The following is an 18,274-nucleotide window of genomic DNA, read 5'->3' on the forward strand; positions in this document are numbered from 1 at the left end:
TACGCACCAGATCGGAATCGGAAAAAATGGATTTCTGTAAACCGAAAACTTGCTCTATTAATAATGATCGTTTGTTGTGAAAAAAAAAACAAAAGCGGAAGAATAAACGAGTGTGGATGAGAAAATGGTTGGGGAGAGGGGATCAACATGGACTGTCAGTTCTTCAGTGAGAAATGGAGGTAAAATTGACCTTATTATATTACTATCATAAGCCCTATTCGCACGGGATTAGTATTACCTGGGGACCTTGTGTGATTTAGAAATTACTCCCCCACATCTGAATTTTGCGTGGCGCATTCGCACGGGATAAGCAAGCCTGTGATTTTACTAGAATTTACTGACTATCTCCTGGATATGATGTCAAGACTTAATGTTTTTTTTCGATATAGATATAGCTGTATGAAATTGTAAACAGTCGTATCGATATCATTTTGATTGTTTTAAAGAAATAAAAATAATAATTTAGTTCAGTTAGAGAACAGATGCTACAATTAAAAACTGAACTGAGCAATAATAACAATATAGCTACGGCGGATACATATTACAGACATGGCCGATTCGCACGGGATTAAGATCACAGACATTCTCTGCAATTATTACAAATCACCAGAGGTCCCCAGATAATAGCCTACTAATCCCGTGCAAATAGGGCTATAGTGTGCTAGAATGTTTACCGTTATAATATTGTCTGCCTAGTTCAAAAGCGACAGTGTCACCTTTTACAGTGTAGATTTGTGCTGTAATATGAAAATACAATTGGTGCTTCACTTTATTTGTTTCGTTTGCGTGCGCCGTTGCGAGCAGCCTGCTTGTCAAAAATGCCTTTTTACTGTGATGGTGGTGGTAGTAGTAGGCTAAATGTTTAAACTAACATTGTGATGCTTGAAGTGTTTTATATCTATGGATTTTATTATGAGCAAGACAAGTCCAGTGTTGATTTGAGAGGCTAAATTGATCAAACATGTGGTTAACTCACTGTCAGCCCTGGCCGCTTGGTCATTACTTTAAAAAACAAAAACTTTAATTTAACAAACAAAAAAATGCTTTAAACATTTTTCTAAATTAACTTATATATATATATATATATATATATATAAAAACTAAATAATAAACGAAATATAACTACTTTGACATTAAAAACAAAGCTGAACTATTTTAATGGCTGCAACGATGTGTAGGCCTAATAGGGAGGATAAAAAATAAAATAAAAAAATCACGGGACTCGGGCCGATAGTTTTGGTAAGCTGTCGGACACGGCCGGGCTAGGGCCTAGATTTGAGGCCCGTGCATGGCTCTAAGACTAACTACAATTAAAAAACTGAACGTGCCACTTGAGCCAAACTAACGGGCGTCTCAGCACATCAGCAGCAGCAGTCAGATCACATTCTTCACGAGAGCGAGGAGCTAAATTACAAGATGATCGCGGAATATTTGGTTTCAAAGCGATGTAAAAGCGCCTATTTAAGGGAGTTTGTCATTTTACTGTTTTGTTGCTATGTTTTTCATTAAGAATAATAGCTAATGAACCCACAATTCAAGCAACCCGCCCCTGAATTGGCAAACCGAAAGTAAACGGCATACGGCTGCATGCGTTCAGCCGCTCAGTGCACAAGCACAGCAATGAGGGAAACGGTGAGGGAAATTTTTTTCACCGTCACATCCCTAACGTGTAAAAAGGATAATACATTTTGATTCTATTATTCTATTTTCCACAATGTCAAACGAACGCAGTTTAACCCAAAATGCAAGCTCAGACATGACTTCTGCCATATAAGCTTGTGCAGTTGTGCGCTCTGCTGCAGGGAACACTAAGAAGAGCAAATATATTTATTAAGTATAACGAGGCTATTAAAAATGGCTTGGCTATAAGACAATTGAAAAAAGTATTTGTGGCGGAGGGGGCGTGGTTTCGCGAGGTCTGCAGTGGGAGAGAGAGGGCGGAGCCGAGCGGTGAGTAAGTAGGTCAAGTGCAGATCACAAACACCTGTGTCTCATTGCAGTAATTGGCGTGGAGAGGCCGCATAAAAGCCGCTGTGGGACGAGAGAGAGGCAGAGAGAGACCGGACTGGGACTGTGTACGACGCCTGAGTGCAAAGAGCCTGAGAGAAAACGAGAAACTGGAAACGAAGCCTGAGAGGCAGTTAAAGACAAGAGTTCTGAGTGTTTGAGACAGAGACGCCACAGTGCGTGTTTTGTGTTATATGAAGTTTGAGTATTAATAAAAGAAACAGTCCCAGTCACGCCGACCCCGTCTTCTTCCTTCCCACACCCACACGAACCTCTACTACACTGGTGCCGAAACCCGGGAAGGGAGAAGATCGCCGCCGCCATGCAGACCCCGCCAAAGACGCCACTTGCGGACCTCGTCAGCTCAGGATCTGCTGGCCGTGAGGGAGGAGCAACAAAAGCACTTTGAAGCCCTCCTTCGGGCCCAGCATGAAGACCGGGAGCTTTTCCGGAGCTGGTTTAGCCAGGGGATTCCGGTCATCCCCCAACCCACCAGCGACTCGGCCGCCGCCCTGCACCTCTCGAAGATGGGCCCGGAGGACGATCCGGAGGCGTTCATCGACCTCTTCGAGAGGTCCGCCGAGTCTTGGGGATGGCCCAAGGCGGACTGGCCGATGCGGCTCCTGCCACTACTGTCTGGGGAAGCGCAGGTAGCCGCCCATCAGCTGCCAGTCCAGAATCTCCTGGCTTACGGCGACCTCAAGCGCACGATTTTACAGCGGGTCGGCCGGAGCCCCGAACAGCATCGCCAGCGGTTCCGTACCCTGGCCCTGGATGAGTCCGGCCGGCCCTTCGCCTTTGCGCACCAGCTCCGGGACTCCTGCCGCAAGTGGCTGATGGCCGAAGGAAGCGACGTCGAGGACATCATCGATCGTGTGGTACTGGAGCAGTTCGTCGCGCGGCTCCCCAGAAAGACCGTGCAGTGGGTCCAGTGCCACCGCCCGACGTCGCTGAGCAAGGCCATCCAGTTGGCAGAGGATCAAATGGTGGCGTGCCACAGGGTCGGCGAACCCCTTCCTTCTGCCTCTCTCTCTCTCTCTCTCTCTCTCTCTCTCTCCCCTCTTCTCTCCCCACCCCCTCTGTCTCCAGACCTGTCCCTTTTCCCAGGACCCGTGGGGGAAAAGGAGGATGGGCGGAGCCAGTGACCAGCTGGCACCTTCCCGGCCGGTGCCGAGGGGAGGCTCTTCACCCGCTGGATCCATACCCCTCTTCCTTCGTCCCCGCGCTCTCTCCACGCCATTCTGCCGACCTACTTCCGGCCACTAGGGCAGCGGGAAGGTCTGGGCCGGCTTGTTGGCGCTGCGGGGATCCGGGCCATTTCATTGATCGATGTCCGGTCATGGAGGTCGGGACGCTGGTCCGGGTTCCCGACGCTCCACAAGCCGCCCCTGATCAAGCTGGACTGTACCTTATACCTGTGAGTATCAAGGGGGGTACTTATCAGGCTTTGGTGGATTCCGGTTGCAACCAGACCTCTATACATCAAAGCCTGATTCAGCCTAAGGCGTTGGGTAACAGCCGTGTGGTTACAGTGCGGTGTGTGCACGGGGAAGTGGTGAACTATCCGTTAGTACCCGTCACTATTCAATTTAGGGGACAAACGCATAGTGTCGAGGTTGCAGTTAACCCGCACCTCCGGCATCCGCTAATTCTGGGAACCAATTGGCCAGCTTTTAACAAGTTATTGGGGCATTTGTGCGCGGATGCTTCTTGGGGAAAGCGCTCGGAAGGGAAGATGGCGGTTGCTCAGTTGGGGGAGGCGGAACCGGGACCTCTGGCGGCGGTTTCAGGGGAAACGAGTGAGCTGGAGACAGCGGTGCTCACAGAGCGCGATGACTTTCCCCTGGAACAGTCCCAGGATGACACGCTTAAAAATGCGTTTAATCAGGTCCGTTCCATCGACGGCCATCTCCTCCATCCTGATCAACCACTCTCCTTTCCCTATTTTGCGATTATAAAAGATAGGTTGTATCGGGTGACCCAAGACACCCAGTCAAAGCAGGATACAACACAGTTGTTAATTCCTAAAAGCCGCCGGGAAATGCTTTTCCAGGCGGCTCATTCTAACCCGATGGCCGGGCATTTAGGTCACACAGCTACGTTGAACCGTCTCATGGCCCGGTTCTTCTGGCCGGGCATTCACGAGAATGCACGCAAGTGGTGTGCGTCGTGTCGTGAATGTCAGTTGGTAAATCCACCGGCCACCCCAAAAGCACCATTGTGCCCACTTCCTCTGATGCAGGTCCCCTTCAAACGAATTGGTATGGACCTCATCGGGCCATTAGAACGGTCAGCACGGGGACATCGCTTTGCATTAGTCCTAGTGGATTATGCAACGCGATACCCGGAAGCAGTCCCACTCCGCACTATTTCGGCGAAAAGTGTTGCGAGTGCGTGGTTTTCATTAATCTCCCGGGTGGGAATCCCGAAAGAGATTCTCACCGATCAAGGCACGGCGTTCATGTCACGGACAATCCGCGAACTATACGAGTTATTGGGCGTTAAATCCGTTCGCACCAGCGTCTATCACCCACAAACAGACGGTCTGGTGGAACGTTTTAATCGCACGTTGAAAACCATGATTCGGAAGTTCGTTCACGAGGACGCCAAAAATTGGGAAAAAATGGCTAGAACCTCTCTTGTTTGCTGTGCGCGAGGTCCCGCAAGCCTCCACGGGGTTTTCCCCCTTCGAGCTTCTCTATGGGCGCCAGCCTCGGGGGGTGCTGGATGTCCTTAGAGAGACTTGGGAGGACGGACCATCCGCGAGTAAAAACGAAATTCAATATGTCCTGGACCTGAGAACAAAACTCCACACTTTGGGACGGCTATCAATGGAGAATTTGTTACAGGCCCAGGACAGACAAAAACAGCTATACAACAGAGGGGCTAAAGGCCCGGGTATACTTCGGCCGTCCGCGTTCGTGCACCGCCCGCATGACGTAATTTTCGTCACTCGGAGGGCTCGCGGCCGGCCGCACACCCCGTCCGCGCGCAGCCCAAATTTTCAGACCGCGCGGACGGTCCGCGTGCAACAGCGCATGCGCCAGCAGTACAGAAGAGTCCACTAGGTGGCAATACGCACAGTATTGAGCACAGTGTTCAGCCGTCGAAGAAGAGTGTGCAAAGACCGGTTTAAAAACAACACACTTGAAAAAAAGAGAGAATTTTTGATTCTTCAGTGTTTCTTCCAAAGTATGTTGCAATGGTGGATGCACTACAGTTCTTCTCCGATCATGCCCACGAATGTCCCGTTGATGACAGGACTCAGGGCGGGGGATCACCTCTCGCCGTCCCAACTCACTGACGTAAAAATATTACAGGCCGAGTTTGCCGACGTGTTTTCGCCCCTACCTGGCCGCACCGACCTCATTCAACACCACGTTGAGACCGAGCCGGGCGTGGTGGTTTGCAGTCGGCCATACCGTTTACCTGAACACAAAAAAAAAGTAGTTCAGACTGAATTAGACGCCATGCTAGAGATGGGGGTAATAGAAGAGTCCAGCAGCGACTTGGCCAGCCCGATAGTTTTGGTTCCAAAACCTGACGGCTCGGTCCGGTTCTGTGTGGACTACCGTAAGGTAAATGCGGTGTCGAAATTTGATGCGTACCCAATGCCAAGGGTTGACGAACTGCTTGATCGGCTAGGGACCGCTCGATTTTATTCGACACTGGACTTAACTAAGGGTTATTGGCAGATCCCCTTGTCTCCAATGACCAAAGAAAAAACCGCCTTCACCACGCCGTTCGGGTTGCACCAATTTGTCACCCTTCCTTTCGGCTTGTTCGGAGCCGGTGCTGTACATTAGTCGTAAGCTCTCTGAGAGACTATTTACAGCACCATAGAGAAGGAGTGTTTGGCCATCAGGTGGGCCGTTCTCACCCTTCGCTACTACCTCCTGGGGCGGGAGTTCACCCTCTGTTCGGACCACGCTCCCCTGCAGTGGCTCCACCACATGAAGGATACCAACGCGCGGATCACCCGTTGGTATCTAGCTTTACAGCCTTTTAAGTTCAAGGTGATCCACAGGCCGGGTGCACAGATGGCTGTGGCTGACTTCCTCTCCAGGAGGGGGGGGGGGGGGGCTGCAGGCCGGATGGCTCCCCGTCCTGAGTCGGGCGGTGGGGGTATGTGGCGGAGGGGGCGTGGTTTCGCGAGGTCTGCAGTGGGAGAGAGAGGGCGGAGCCGAGCGGTGAGTAAGTAGGTCAAGTGCAGATCACAAACACCTGTGTCTCATTGCAGTAATTGGCGTGGAGAGACCGCATAAAAGCCGCTGCGGGACGAGAGAGAGGCAGAGAGAGACCGGACTGGGACTGTGTACGACGCCTGAGTGCAAAGAGCCTCAGAGAAAACGAGAAACTGGAAACGAAGCCTGAGAGGCAGTTAAAGACAAGAGTTCTGAGTGTTTGAGACAGAGACGCCACCGTGCGTGTTTTGTGTTTACAAATTGAGTATTAATAAAAGACACAGTCCCAGTCACGCCGACCCCGTCTTCTTCCTTCCCACACCCTCACGAACCTGTTCACAGTATTGTACATGCAAGAGCGAATGAGAGCCGTTTCGAGCGGGATGCCAGGTGTTCGAGAGAACGAATATTCAAATCACAAATGTGAAAATCGAATACCAACCCATCGAACGAATATTCGAATATTCTGGCCCAGCCCTACTAGATACACTATTTGAATGCACATAGCTTATCAATCCAACAGTTAACAAACATTAACAACACTGTGTGTATGTGTAAGCTGTGTAAAAATAGGGTTTTTTCTTTTGCATTCGTCTGAATTCGGCAGCAGACAGAATGAAAAAGCAGAAATATGTCGGTTTCTCTTCTGTAACTACTCTTAAACTTTGTTTAATTTAATTAAGCACTTTCTAAGACCAATGTTTGTTTTCACATACTTTCCAGTCCTTGAATACTGTATCTGAAATTCAAGAACCATGAAGCCTGTTATTAACTAACAAATGTTATGTGTTTTTGTGTAGATCCAAACATTATAATTGCTAAACTAGCACAATACATGAAGAACGCGTTAGCTAATACCATTCTAATAAAAATATCAATCAACCTACCTACCTTAATCAACCTTAAACACTGGTCTATGAATAAGGCTTTACACTTATAGGCAGTCATTTAGGCACAACAATAGTTTTCTGGTTGAATGTTTAGCTCAAGTCTAGAAGGCTCTACAAGTCATGATGCCGAACATGAATCAAAATAATTTCAGGCATTGCACATCTTTAGCAGACCACCCCAAAATCCACTAGAATGCAGGAAATCACATCTACTTAATCCAAAATTTCCTGGGGGTGGACCTTCAGCTATGTCTGCTTCACAGAATGTAACCAAATATTGTCCATCTCCAGTAGGCTGCCCATATCAACGGCTTTGGGCCTCCCCACAAACCACCAGAATGCAGGGTAAAACATGGGTACAACTAGGGCTGTAACGATTTGACAAAAAATAAAAACCTTGATTAATTGAACATTTTACCTCGATTATGATTAATGAACGATTATTTTGCTTTTGTTTTTTTTGTTTGTTTTTTTTTTCATTTTTTGCCCTCATAAGGTTTTTGAGTAAGTTCCTGATAAGGTTTGTACTGTAAATATTTTCTACTATTAAAGGTGGACATTTTTTTTTTCTAATGAAAAAGTGCATTTCTTTGTGATTTTAAAACACTTGAAGGAAACGGTTCTCTTTCAGCAGTTATTGTCTATGGGGCAGATTTCTGCTTGTTGTACATCAGATACAGATAAATTAACACTGTAGGCCTACATTATATTTATTTGAATGCATTAATGAGAGAGTGATTGTGTGTGTGAATTACTCATACCGTCTCTATTCATTATGAAGCTGTGGTTTGTACTTACTTCAAAGGTATTAAAACATATGCTATAACGGTTGAGTTTCTAAGCTACTTTAGTGACTTTACTTTAGTCACAGGACAGCGTTGACACTGCGTTTCTGTGCTTCTCTCTGCGCGCAATCTTCACGGGATGTGCGAGCTTCTGTCTGAGTGTTCGTTTGTCACAATATATCAGGCATTAGTTCAACATAATACACATCTGATGGTCTAAACTTGCTTTAATGTTCAAACTGGCAGGGCTTAAAACACATACAAATGACAAAGCTTTGTGAGGGCGCAGGTGAAAGAGGTCTGCCTTCAGGGTGCGCGTGCGTTGTCAGAGACGCGACACGGCTCGGCTCTCTGTGTCACAGAAAGAAGCTGAGCACTGAACAGATACGTATTGTTGTTTTTAAATAGTGCACAATCGCTTTAAATGTTGAAACTGGCAAGCCTTTAAATGCATTTACTTGACAAACTTTATGAGCACGAAAGTGAAAGCGACCTGGCTTCAGGGCTTGCACGCGCCGTCTGTGTGTGTGTGTGTCGGTGGCAGAGCGTATAGGCTATAAGAACGGCGATTAACTGACCTGTATATAAACTGTGTAAAACATGCAGTTACTATAGTGATTCTGGGCATCTATAAACACAGATAACTGCTCCTGCATCTCTGTGTGCCTTCAAACTGCACTTGATGTGACTGACAGGGCGGAGTCACGTGAAAACCGAAATAACCGACATGGGAAAAATAAGTCGGTTAGAGGTTCTGAATGTCGGTTTCGGTTATTTTTCGATTAATCGTACAGCCCTAGGTACAACATCATATTAATTCCAATTCTCTGATATCTGAGCCACCAACTTGTATGGCTGCGTGTGCGGCATAAATTTGATCTCCCCTGACAAAATCTCACTCCAAGGTTTTTTGAAAAGTTGGCAGGTATGTGGAAGTGTGGAAGTCTACACGCCGATTTAGTGCGCATGTGTGGAACACGGTGTCTGCCGAGCGGACCTGAGCATACAATTTCAGTATATAAATACAAGTAGTGCTGTCCGCAGCCGTCCATGTACAAGTCCGGATTAGAGTATAACCGAGGCGGACTATAACTACATTTTCATTTATGCATTTAGCAGACGCTTTTATCCAAAGCGACTTACAACTTGGGGAGTACAGGAAGCGATTGGTCATGAAGAGTCGAGTAAGCACAACAAGTGCCTGAAATACCGATAACTCCATTATAATAAACCATGAACCCACTGTAGTGTGGACTGCAACGTTATTATTTACCTCATCTCTGGCAAAGGGCTTCTGTATGCAATAGAAAAACCCTACATGCACTTTACCAACATTTTTTTTTTTTTATTAATCTTAAAAATGTAAATTATATTTGCAGCAAAAGGGTTTTTTGCTGTGGCTTTTTTTGGGATGGCCTAGATCAGGGGTTTTAAATTTGTGCAACTGATTATTTTTACATGCCTTTATGACCTTTTTGGATCTTTTAAGTTTTTCTCCAGTAGTGGTTTTAACATTAAGTGACATGGCATCTGACGCACAGAAGCCAATGGCACATGTTGCTATGCTTAGTTGCACATCCAGTCTCCATTGGCATGTGTCAGTTGGATAGTGGATAGTCGCCGAATATTGTGACACCTCCAGTAGTGACTGACAGATGAGTTGAGCAGCAATACAGACTTAATTATGACACTAAATCCTAAATAAATAGCATCATTTAGTGATATTTTAAAATATTTTTTTTTAAATGTTGTCAGTTTGTGGCACACCTGTATTTGAGCCACTGAATACTGACACCTACAGGCATGCGTGCAGCATCATGCAAATATAAAGGTTTACTGTAACGGATGCGACTGTAACTGGGACACATGCCACTATCCAACTGACACATGTCAATGGAGACCAGATGTGCCACCAAGCACAGCGACATGTGCCATTGACTTCTGTGGGTCAGATGTTATGTCACTTAATGTTAAAATCGCTTCTCTATTAGGGGAATGGACTTTAAACAGAAAACAGAAAACAAAACAAAAAAATTATGATTGAAAATCTTATGAGTTTGATTCAACACAAGGGTGAGTACATGATGAATTTTCATTTTTGGGTGAACTAAACCTTATAAATACAGTAAGCTCAGTCTGGGATAAAAAAAACATTATATTGAGACTGATTTTTCACATCCACAAATCCTACAATACACTTTTTTTATATTGCGATACATCCATATTCCTTAGTACCTGATCTTGGATGAGCAGCTGAGCATCATGTCCATTCCCGCGTCAGTCATGTTACAGTCCTCCAGATTCAGATAAACATCTTTATCTCTGGACTGACCAATCACGTAAGCCAAAGCACAACATTGATGAGGGTCAAGATCCTCTTCAGGCTCAAGCTGATGGTCCATCTTCTCCAGGAACATTGAGCACGCTTTAGGAGACTGGAGCTCATACAAGCACTGACACACATAGAGAAGATCAAACTCTTCACTTCCACTCTGAGGTTGAAGGAAAGTTTCCAGTAACTTCTCAATGAACCAATCAGATGTTTTCTTTATCTGATCCTCTGGGAAGAGACACTTGATGAGTTGAATGTTGTGTTCTCCCAGAAGTCCACACAGGAAGGGAAGAACATGTCTCATGTGTTTATGCTCCTCAGTCTGACAGAGTTGAAGGACTTTCTCAATTTCATCTGGATGTCCAAGAAGCCACAAAGCTGAGAAGAATTCCTGCATTGTGTTGTGGAGAAATGCACAGTACGTTTTTGGAGATGTAGGCGAGTCTCTTATTGTGATCATCTTCAGAAAAGCACAACAAATGTCTGTCTCATCACAGTTAATAAGGTTTAGGGTTTTCTGAACAGTTGCATTGAATGCATTTTCCATCAAAGAATAAACCTGATCTCTGATGTCTCTGAAGTACTTATCTATTTGCTTAATTGGTTTCTTCACAGCAACACGGAAAATGTGGATGTACATTTCTGTGACTGTGTGTCGATGGTTGAAAACGTTGCCGTTTTTAAATTGAATCAAGTCTACAATCATGGATGCATACATTGGCACGTGACTGAGACTGAACAGCTCTTGGTTCTTCAAAACAACATCTAGAAGAACAGGATCGTGACCCAACATACTCTGGTAGTAAGTGTTGATAGACTCTTCACTGAACCCTTGGACATACACTTTCCGTGTCGGCCAGTTGGAGAAAAGTGGATCATATTCCACCTCTGATCTGCATGTTATTATAATCTTGGCATCAGGCAGGAGCTCGTGGGTCATGATCTTCCGTAAGGTGGGTTTTTCTTCCAAATATGTCACACCATCCAATACAATGACAACATTCTCAGAGTTTTCCTCAATGTCTTGAAACACATCTTTTCTGTCTTTTTCCATTGGTTTCAAATACACTTTAAACAAAAGAGATTCCAAATCGTCATTGCTAGAACTGGCCAAAGCACTTTCATCAAAGTAAAACATGTAGTAAAACAGCTCTCGGTCGTCTTTCTCTGCCCACAGACGCAACACTTCCTGGACAACTGTAGTCTTTCCTATTCCAGGTTTGCCTATGAGGAGGATGTTCTTGTCTTGGCATCTCAGCAGATCCACAGGTGAAAGTGCTCGTTCCTCATTAGGAATGTAAGCTCTCAGCTTTTTTGGCCGTAGCTTTCTGCATTTGTTGTTTTTCTGTTTTATTTTGGATTGAGTTTTCACCACAGAGTCGGTCTCTAAAACGACAGGTATAAAATTAAAGATTACTTGTGCCTCGTCCAGATATTTAATACAACGTTCCCTTTGGTCCTTCAGAATCCGTTTTGCTTTATCCTTGAGCGCTGTCTGATAGTTCTGACACGGTTTTGTCCCTTAAACAGCCAGAAAAACAAAGATTTGTATAGAAATGTGTCCATTAACTGTTTTTTTTTCCCCTGATTTTTTCAAATCTACTCACCAAATGAATAGCTGATCTCTCCATCTTCCCATCTGAAGGGAAAACAGCTGATCCAGGGGTGTAAATCAGGATCTAATGTCCTCTTCCTAGTGACATCCAGAATCCTGAGTAATTCATAACTGGCTTTTTCCCCTTTGTTAATGACCCAATCCAATATAGTTCTGGCTTTATCAAACTCTGTCCTCTCAGCTTTGAGAGCATCGACATTATCGTCATTGAAAACCTTCTGCTGATAAAGATTCTCAATGATCAGAGGAAAGTTCTTCATATATTTTATCAGCTTTATCCTGGCGTTTTTGAGGTACTCAATAGCAGATTGCCCTGCACACGCCATGCTGCAGACCTGAGGTACAAGACAGAAGTTTATGCATATTCATGCAACAATATCACATGACTTAATCATATTTATCATTCTACACTTGTGCATCATGATTTAGAGATGTTTAAACAGACACACATCCTATCCTACTGTAAAGCAGATTTGCATTATAAATTCCTCGTCTTCTTCATCGTGTCTGTCATGTATTTTGTATGGTTGTACTACCCGTACCTATGTGACGTCACACACAATCGATCTGAGTAAAAAGACTACATTGTACTGATCTCGTGTCCGTGTCTTCATCTACAAAGTATAAACATAACATGGTGTCAGATGTGGGATAGAAGAATCGAAAAGCACAACTGGAAAAGATGTCACTATTGCAGCCACCATCAGCTTTGTCTCTTCAAGGCAACTTGGCGGAGAATTGGAAGGTATGGATTCAGAAATTCGAGTTGTACCTCATTGCGAGTGGCGTGGCAGAAAAATCAGAGACCGTGCAGTGTGCTACATTTCTTCATATTGCGGGTGAAGAAGCCATTAAAGTGTACAACACATTCCAGTTCACGGAGCGAGAAGTGAATAAAATAGAGGAACTAAAAAAGAAATTCAAAGACTATTGTGAGCCCAGAAAGAATCTGCCGTACATTCGCCACATGTTTTTTACGAGAGCGCAAAGCTCAGAAGAAACAATTGATGCATATGTCACAGATCTTAAACACAAGGCGAAAGACTGTGAATTTGGCGATCTGACTGATTCACTTATCAGGGACAGAATCGTTTGCGGGATAAAGGACGACAATGTTCGTGCAAGATTATTACGCGAGGCAGACCTCACGTTGGAAAAAGCAATCGACACCTGCCGGGCCAACGAGTTAACGTCAAATCAGATGAAAATGCTAGTTGAAGAAATAGACGTGAACAAGATAAGCAGTGTAAAACATCCAAAGAAAAGAGGAGGCAAAACAGTGCAAAGTGAACAGAAAAGTAACCAGCATACAATGGAAAGTCACCACAAAGCGACCGTGAAATGTTCAAGATGTGGCTACCAACATGAATACAAAAAGTGCCCAGCTTATGGACAAATTTGCAAAGCATGCAACAAAAGAAACCACTTTGCAAAAATGTGCAGAATGCAAGTCTTCACCAAGAAAATGCATGCAATAGAGCAAGATGAACAAAGTGACGAACAAGATGATTTCTTTGTTGGAACCATCGATGTGCACACGGTCACCACTGAAAGACAAAGTAAGACAGACAAATGGACTGAAAACCTGAAAATAAACAACAAGAACATTACATTTAAATTAGACACAGGGGCAGCATGTAATGTAATACCCAACAATATGTTTAAGTCGCTGGAAACTCAAAGAAAACTAAAAAAATCCACCTGTCACTTAGTTACATATTCTGGCCACAAGATGTCACCGGTGGGACAAGTTCAGCTGACCTTCACCTACAGAAACCAAAAACATAATATTCAATTTCAAGTGGTTGACAACAACGTACCTGCAATTCTTGGACGCACAACTTGTGAAAAATTAGGGATGGTGAAAAGAATATACGAAATAAAGACTAAAAATGACCCCTTGAAAGGCTTTGATGACCTGTTTTCTGGCCTTGGCTGCTTACCAATTGAGCATCACATCAAAACAGACCCCAATGTATCACCAGTGATTCATCCACCAAGAAAGGTTCCTGTAGCACTCAAGGACAAAATAGTTGAAGAGCTACATAAGATGGAAAGCATGGGTGTAATAGTAAAGCAAACAGAACCGACGGACTGGGTGAACAGCATGGTAACAGTGGTGAAACCGAACAAGATACGTATATGTATGGACCCACAAAACCTCAATAAAGCAATAAAGCGTGAACATTACCCTCTACTGACAGTGGAAGAAGTGGTATCCAGCATGCCAAATGCAAAGATATTCTCAGTTCTGGACGCTAATCAAGGATTCTGGCAAATAAAACTGGACGATGAGAGCTCGAAACTCTGCACGTTTAACACGCCAATAGGAAGGTATAGATTTCTTCGATTACCATTTGGTGTGTCTTCAGCCAGTGAAGTATTTCAGCGTGCAGTCGCGCAGATGTTAGAAGGTCTTGAAGGTGTGGTCAATGTCATTGATGATATCCTAGTGTGGGGAGAGACAACAGAAGAACATGATCACAGGCTCATCAAGCTGCTGGAAAGAGCAAAGGAATGGAATCTAAAACTAAACAAGAGCAAGTGCCAGATACGAACGTCAAAGATAAGATATCTTGGACACATCATCTCAGAAGAAGGTCTTAAGCCAGATCATGAAAAGGTGAGAGCAATAGTGCAAATGCCACCACCTGAAAACAAGCAAGCACTCATGAGATTCATGGGTATGGTGCAATACCTATCCAAATTCATTCCAAATTTATCTGACGTCAGTGCTCCTCTTCGAAAGCTGCTAGAAGATGATGTTCAGTGGCACTGGGAGGAACAGCAACAAGAAAGCTTCACAAAAATGAAGAATTTACTGACAAATGCTCCAACACTGAAATTCTTTGATGTACAGAAACCAGTGACACTTTCAGTTGATGCCAGCTCAGAAGGCATCGGGGCAGTCATTCTGCAAGATAAAAAACCAGTGGCTTATGGATCACGTGCGCTCACAGATGTTCAAAAAAGATATGCGCAAATTGAAAAAGAGCTACTTGCCATAGTTTATGGATGCGAAAAATTTCATCAATACATCTACGGCAAGGAAGTGGAAGTTGAAAGTGATCACAAACCACTGGAAAGTATTTTCAAGAAATCGCTGCACCAAGCTCCACCCAGATTACAGCGCATGCTTCTCAGACTTCAGCGATACAGCCTAAAGGTAACCTACAAACCAGGTAAAGAGATGCACATCGCGGATGCACTAAGTCGTGCATACCTAAATGAGCATGCAGAAGACTTACTTGGTCAAGAGTTAGAGATGTGCTGGATAACGTCGCATTTGCCTATGTCTGAAGAAAAGCTGAGTCTCTTCCGCAGTACAACAGCTGCTGATCAAGAAATGCAACTACTGCGCAAAATGACCATGGATGGATGGCCTAAAGAAAGAAGTGATGTTCCAAAGCTGATTCAAGCGTACTGGACATTCAAAGAAGAAATAAGCTTCACATCAGGACTCCTTTTCAAATCTGCAAAGCTTATAGTTCCAAGCAAACTGAGACAAGAAATGCTGATGAAAATTCATGAATCACACCTTGGAGTTGTAAAATGCAAAGAAAGAGCCAGGGATGTTCTGTATTGGCCGAACATGTCAAACCAAATTGAAAAGTTTGTCTCTCAATGTCCAGTGTGCAACACACACAAGAACAGTAATCCAAGAGAACCACTGATATCACATCCAATACCAGGAAGACCTTGGTCAAAAGTTGGCACAGATCTATTCCATTACAATGGTTCAGATTACTTACTGTCTGTTGATTACTACTCTAAATTCCCAGAAATCAGCAAACTGTCTGATACAACTGCTCAGAGTGTGATCGTGGCCATGAAATCTATGTTCGCAAGGCATGGTATACCAGATACTGTAGTCTCAGACAATGGTCCACAGTATGCCAGCACAGAGTTCAGTAAGTTTGCAAAAGCATGGGAATTCGAGCATGTGACATCCAGCCCAGGACATGCACAGTCAAATGGACAAGCTGAACGAGCAATCCAAACCATAAAAAACTTGTTAAAGAAAGCTCAGAGTGGCAAAAGTGACCCCTACATTGCTTTGTTGGAATACCGAAACACGCCATTGGATGGTATTGGGTACTCACCTGTACAGTTACTAATGGGACGGCGGTTGAAATCCAAGATACCTACCTCAGTCACCTTGCTGCAGCCCAAAAGCAACATACAAATTCAAGATGACCTGAAACAAAGGCAAGACAAGCAAAAAGCTTACTTTGACAGACAAACAAAATTGCTTCCAGATGTTCACATTGGAGAAAGAGTGAGAGTGCAACGAGGAGATGTCTGGAAACCTGCGGTAATCATAAAAAGACATGAGCAACCAAGATCCTTCATTGTACAAACTCCAGATGGGAAAATATACAGAAGGAACAGAAAACATCTTCTCAAGACTGGAGAGGAAAGTCTCACAACAGCAACAGACAATACAGTCAATGACACCAATGGTGAGATGGATTCGCATGTCAATGACACTCAATCTTCTACCATCGACAAGGACTCACAAAACACTGAATCTCCCGAGTCTCAGCCACATAGATATATAACCAAGTCAGGTAGACAAGTGAAAATGCCCTCAAGATACATGGACTGAACAGTGGTATGCACCACAAAGGTACACTGCAGTAACCTGAGTTTTGTTTTGAATAATTTGTGCAGTTAAAAAAAAAAAAAAAAACTCAATGTTCACAAGATTTCTCATAAAAACAGAGGTTCTATTTAGCTTATATATAACTGTCTAATTAAAATATTATGTTGTAAAGAGTTGAAGTTAGAATTGTTTACAGAGGCACATTTTGGATAGTTAAACTAAAGAAGGGGGATGTCATGTATTTTGTATGGTTGTACTACCCGTACCTATGTGACGTCACACACAATCGATCTGAGTAAAAAGACTACATTGTACTGATCTCGTGTCCGTGTCTTCATCTACAAAGTATAAACATAACAGTGTCTATGTACTGCCTACACAAGGCACAATCTTTATTCAGACTGATCCCCACATATCAAAGTGCTTCTTAATAGTAATGATATAATTTACTGAATTAATTTAATGAATTAATTTAATGAATGAACTTTCTTAACAAATAGTTAAATATGATTGAAACCATTTCTCCTTCTGCTTACCTGAACATGAGAAGAAATGCTGGAACAGAAGCATTCACAGAGGACTCTCACCCACAGCACTCATTCAAACAGAGCAGAACTGAAGATCGACCAGAGTGTGTGTGTGTGTGTGTGTGTGTGATGTGAACATGTTGTAATGTAATGAGTGAACGCTGTGAGGCGCTATTGCTTCACCATCTTCATTATAGACCCAGGATGGTCTAAAGGCCAATTTATACTTCTGCGTCGAGTGCACGCAGAGGGTACGGCGTACCCTACGCATAGACACGTTGGATACGCCGTACCCTACGCCGTAGCCTGACGCGCACCTCTCCAAAAATGTAACAACGCGTCAATTCTACGCGGACCGCAAGCGCTGTGATTGGTCTGCCAGAACCCTTCCCTCAGGTCAATAAATAAATAAAAAATCTGCGATAGGTGTGTGTGTGTGTGTGTGTGTGTGTGTGTGTGTGTGTGTGTGTGTGTGTGTGTGTGTGTGTGTGTGTGTGTGTGTGTGTGTGTGTGTGTGTGTGTGTGTCAAGAAATGGGATGATAGTTCCTTACGACTGCTATAACACAATATTTTGCAGTCCAGCGATTCTTTATGGTAGTAAATAAATACATAGATCCGCTGAGTATAGTTTATTTATTTTCTCATTAAAACCAAAGATGTTAATCAGTAATTGTATATCAAGAACAGGGACACATTAGGGTATAGCCTATTTCGTGAATGAAGTCTCCGCAACAGCAATCGATTGCTCGAGCCACCGCTACTGAAAACAGCGGCCACGAGCTCCGCATGATTTCACAAACACATTCCAGCGCCAGATCGCCTTAATTAACTTTACTAATCAACTAGAGATGCTTAATTTGTATTAGAGACAACAACTCAAGCTGCAAGAAAAGCCGCTCTCTCACTGCTGCTGATATTCCGACATGAATGTACAGATTCTACACAACAAGCAGCTTCTTCTTCGGCTGTTGTCTTGATTACACTAACATGCCCGAGGGCACTGCCTACTAAATTGCACATTGACGCAGACAACAGCGCAGCCTACGGCGTACACTCGACGCAGAAGTATAAATTGGCCTTAACACAGTTCAAACAGTTCCCAGTTCAGTTCAAACACACGCGGTCTCCTGTCATCAATACAATTTACAAGTGGCATTTATTACTATGGAATTATATTTAATCACTAAATCATGAAGCAACTTTTGTAAATGTACTCTTTAACGTTTTCGTAAAAGAATGCCTTTTAGTAGGCAACTAGATTAAGTTATGACCCTCAAGTAAATTCACACGATTATCAGCCGACTATCAGTGATTCATATGAGCCGAT

At 44.0% G+C, this 18,274-nt stretch overlaps 1 protein-coding gene across 1 annotated transcript in view; it reads right to left on the minus strand.

Annotated features, from left to right (window-relative positions):
* The window catches only part of LOC307133488 (nucleotide-binding oligomerization domain-containing protein 1-like), a 31,749-nt gene that overhangs the window by 6,638 nt on the left and 6,837 nt on the right, over positions 1 to 18,274 (minus strand). The window contains exons 2-3 of the mRNA XM_079828570.1: positions 11,806 to 12,148; positions 10,102 to 11,719 (exon numbers count right to left, since the gene is read on the minus strand). Of these exons, the coding sequence (XP_079684696.1) occupies positions 10,102 to 11,719; positions 11,806 to 12,139 (1,952 nt within the window). The 5' untranslated portion in view covers positions 12,140 to 12,148. The remainder of the gene's footprint in view (positions 1 to 10,101; positions 11,720 to 11,805; positions 12,149 to 18,274) is intronic.

Source organism: Gobio gobio, assembly GCF_949357685.1.
Source record: "Gobio gobio genome assembly, chromosome: 1".
Lineage (NCBI taxonomy): Eukaryota > Metazoa > Chordata > Actinopteri > Cypriniformes > Gobionidae > Gobio > Gobio gobio.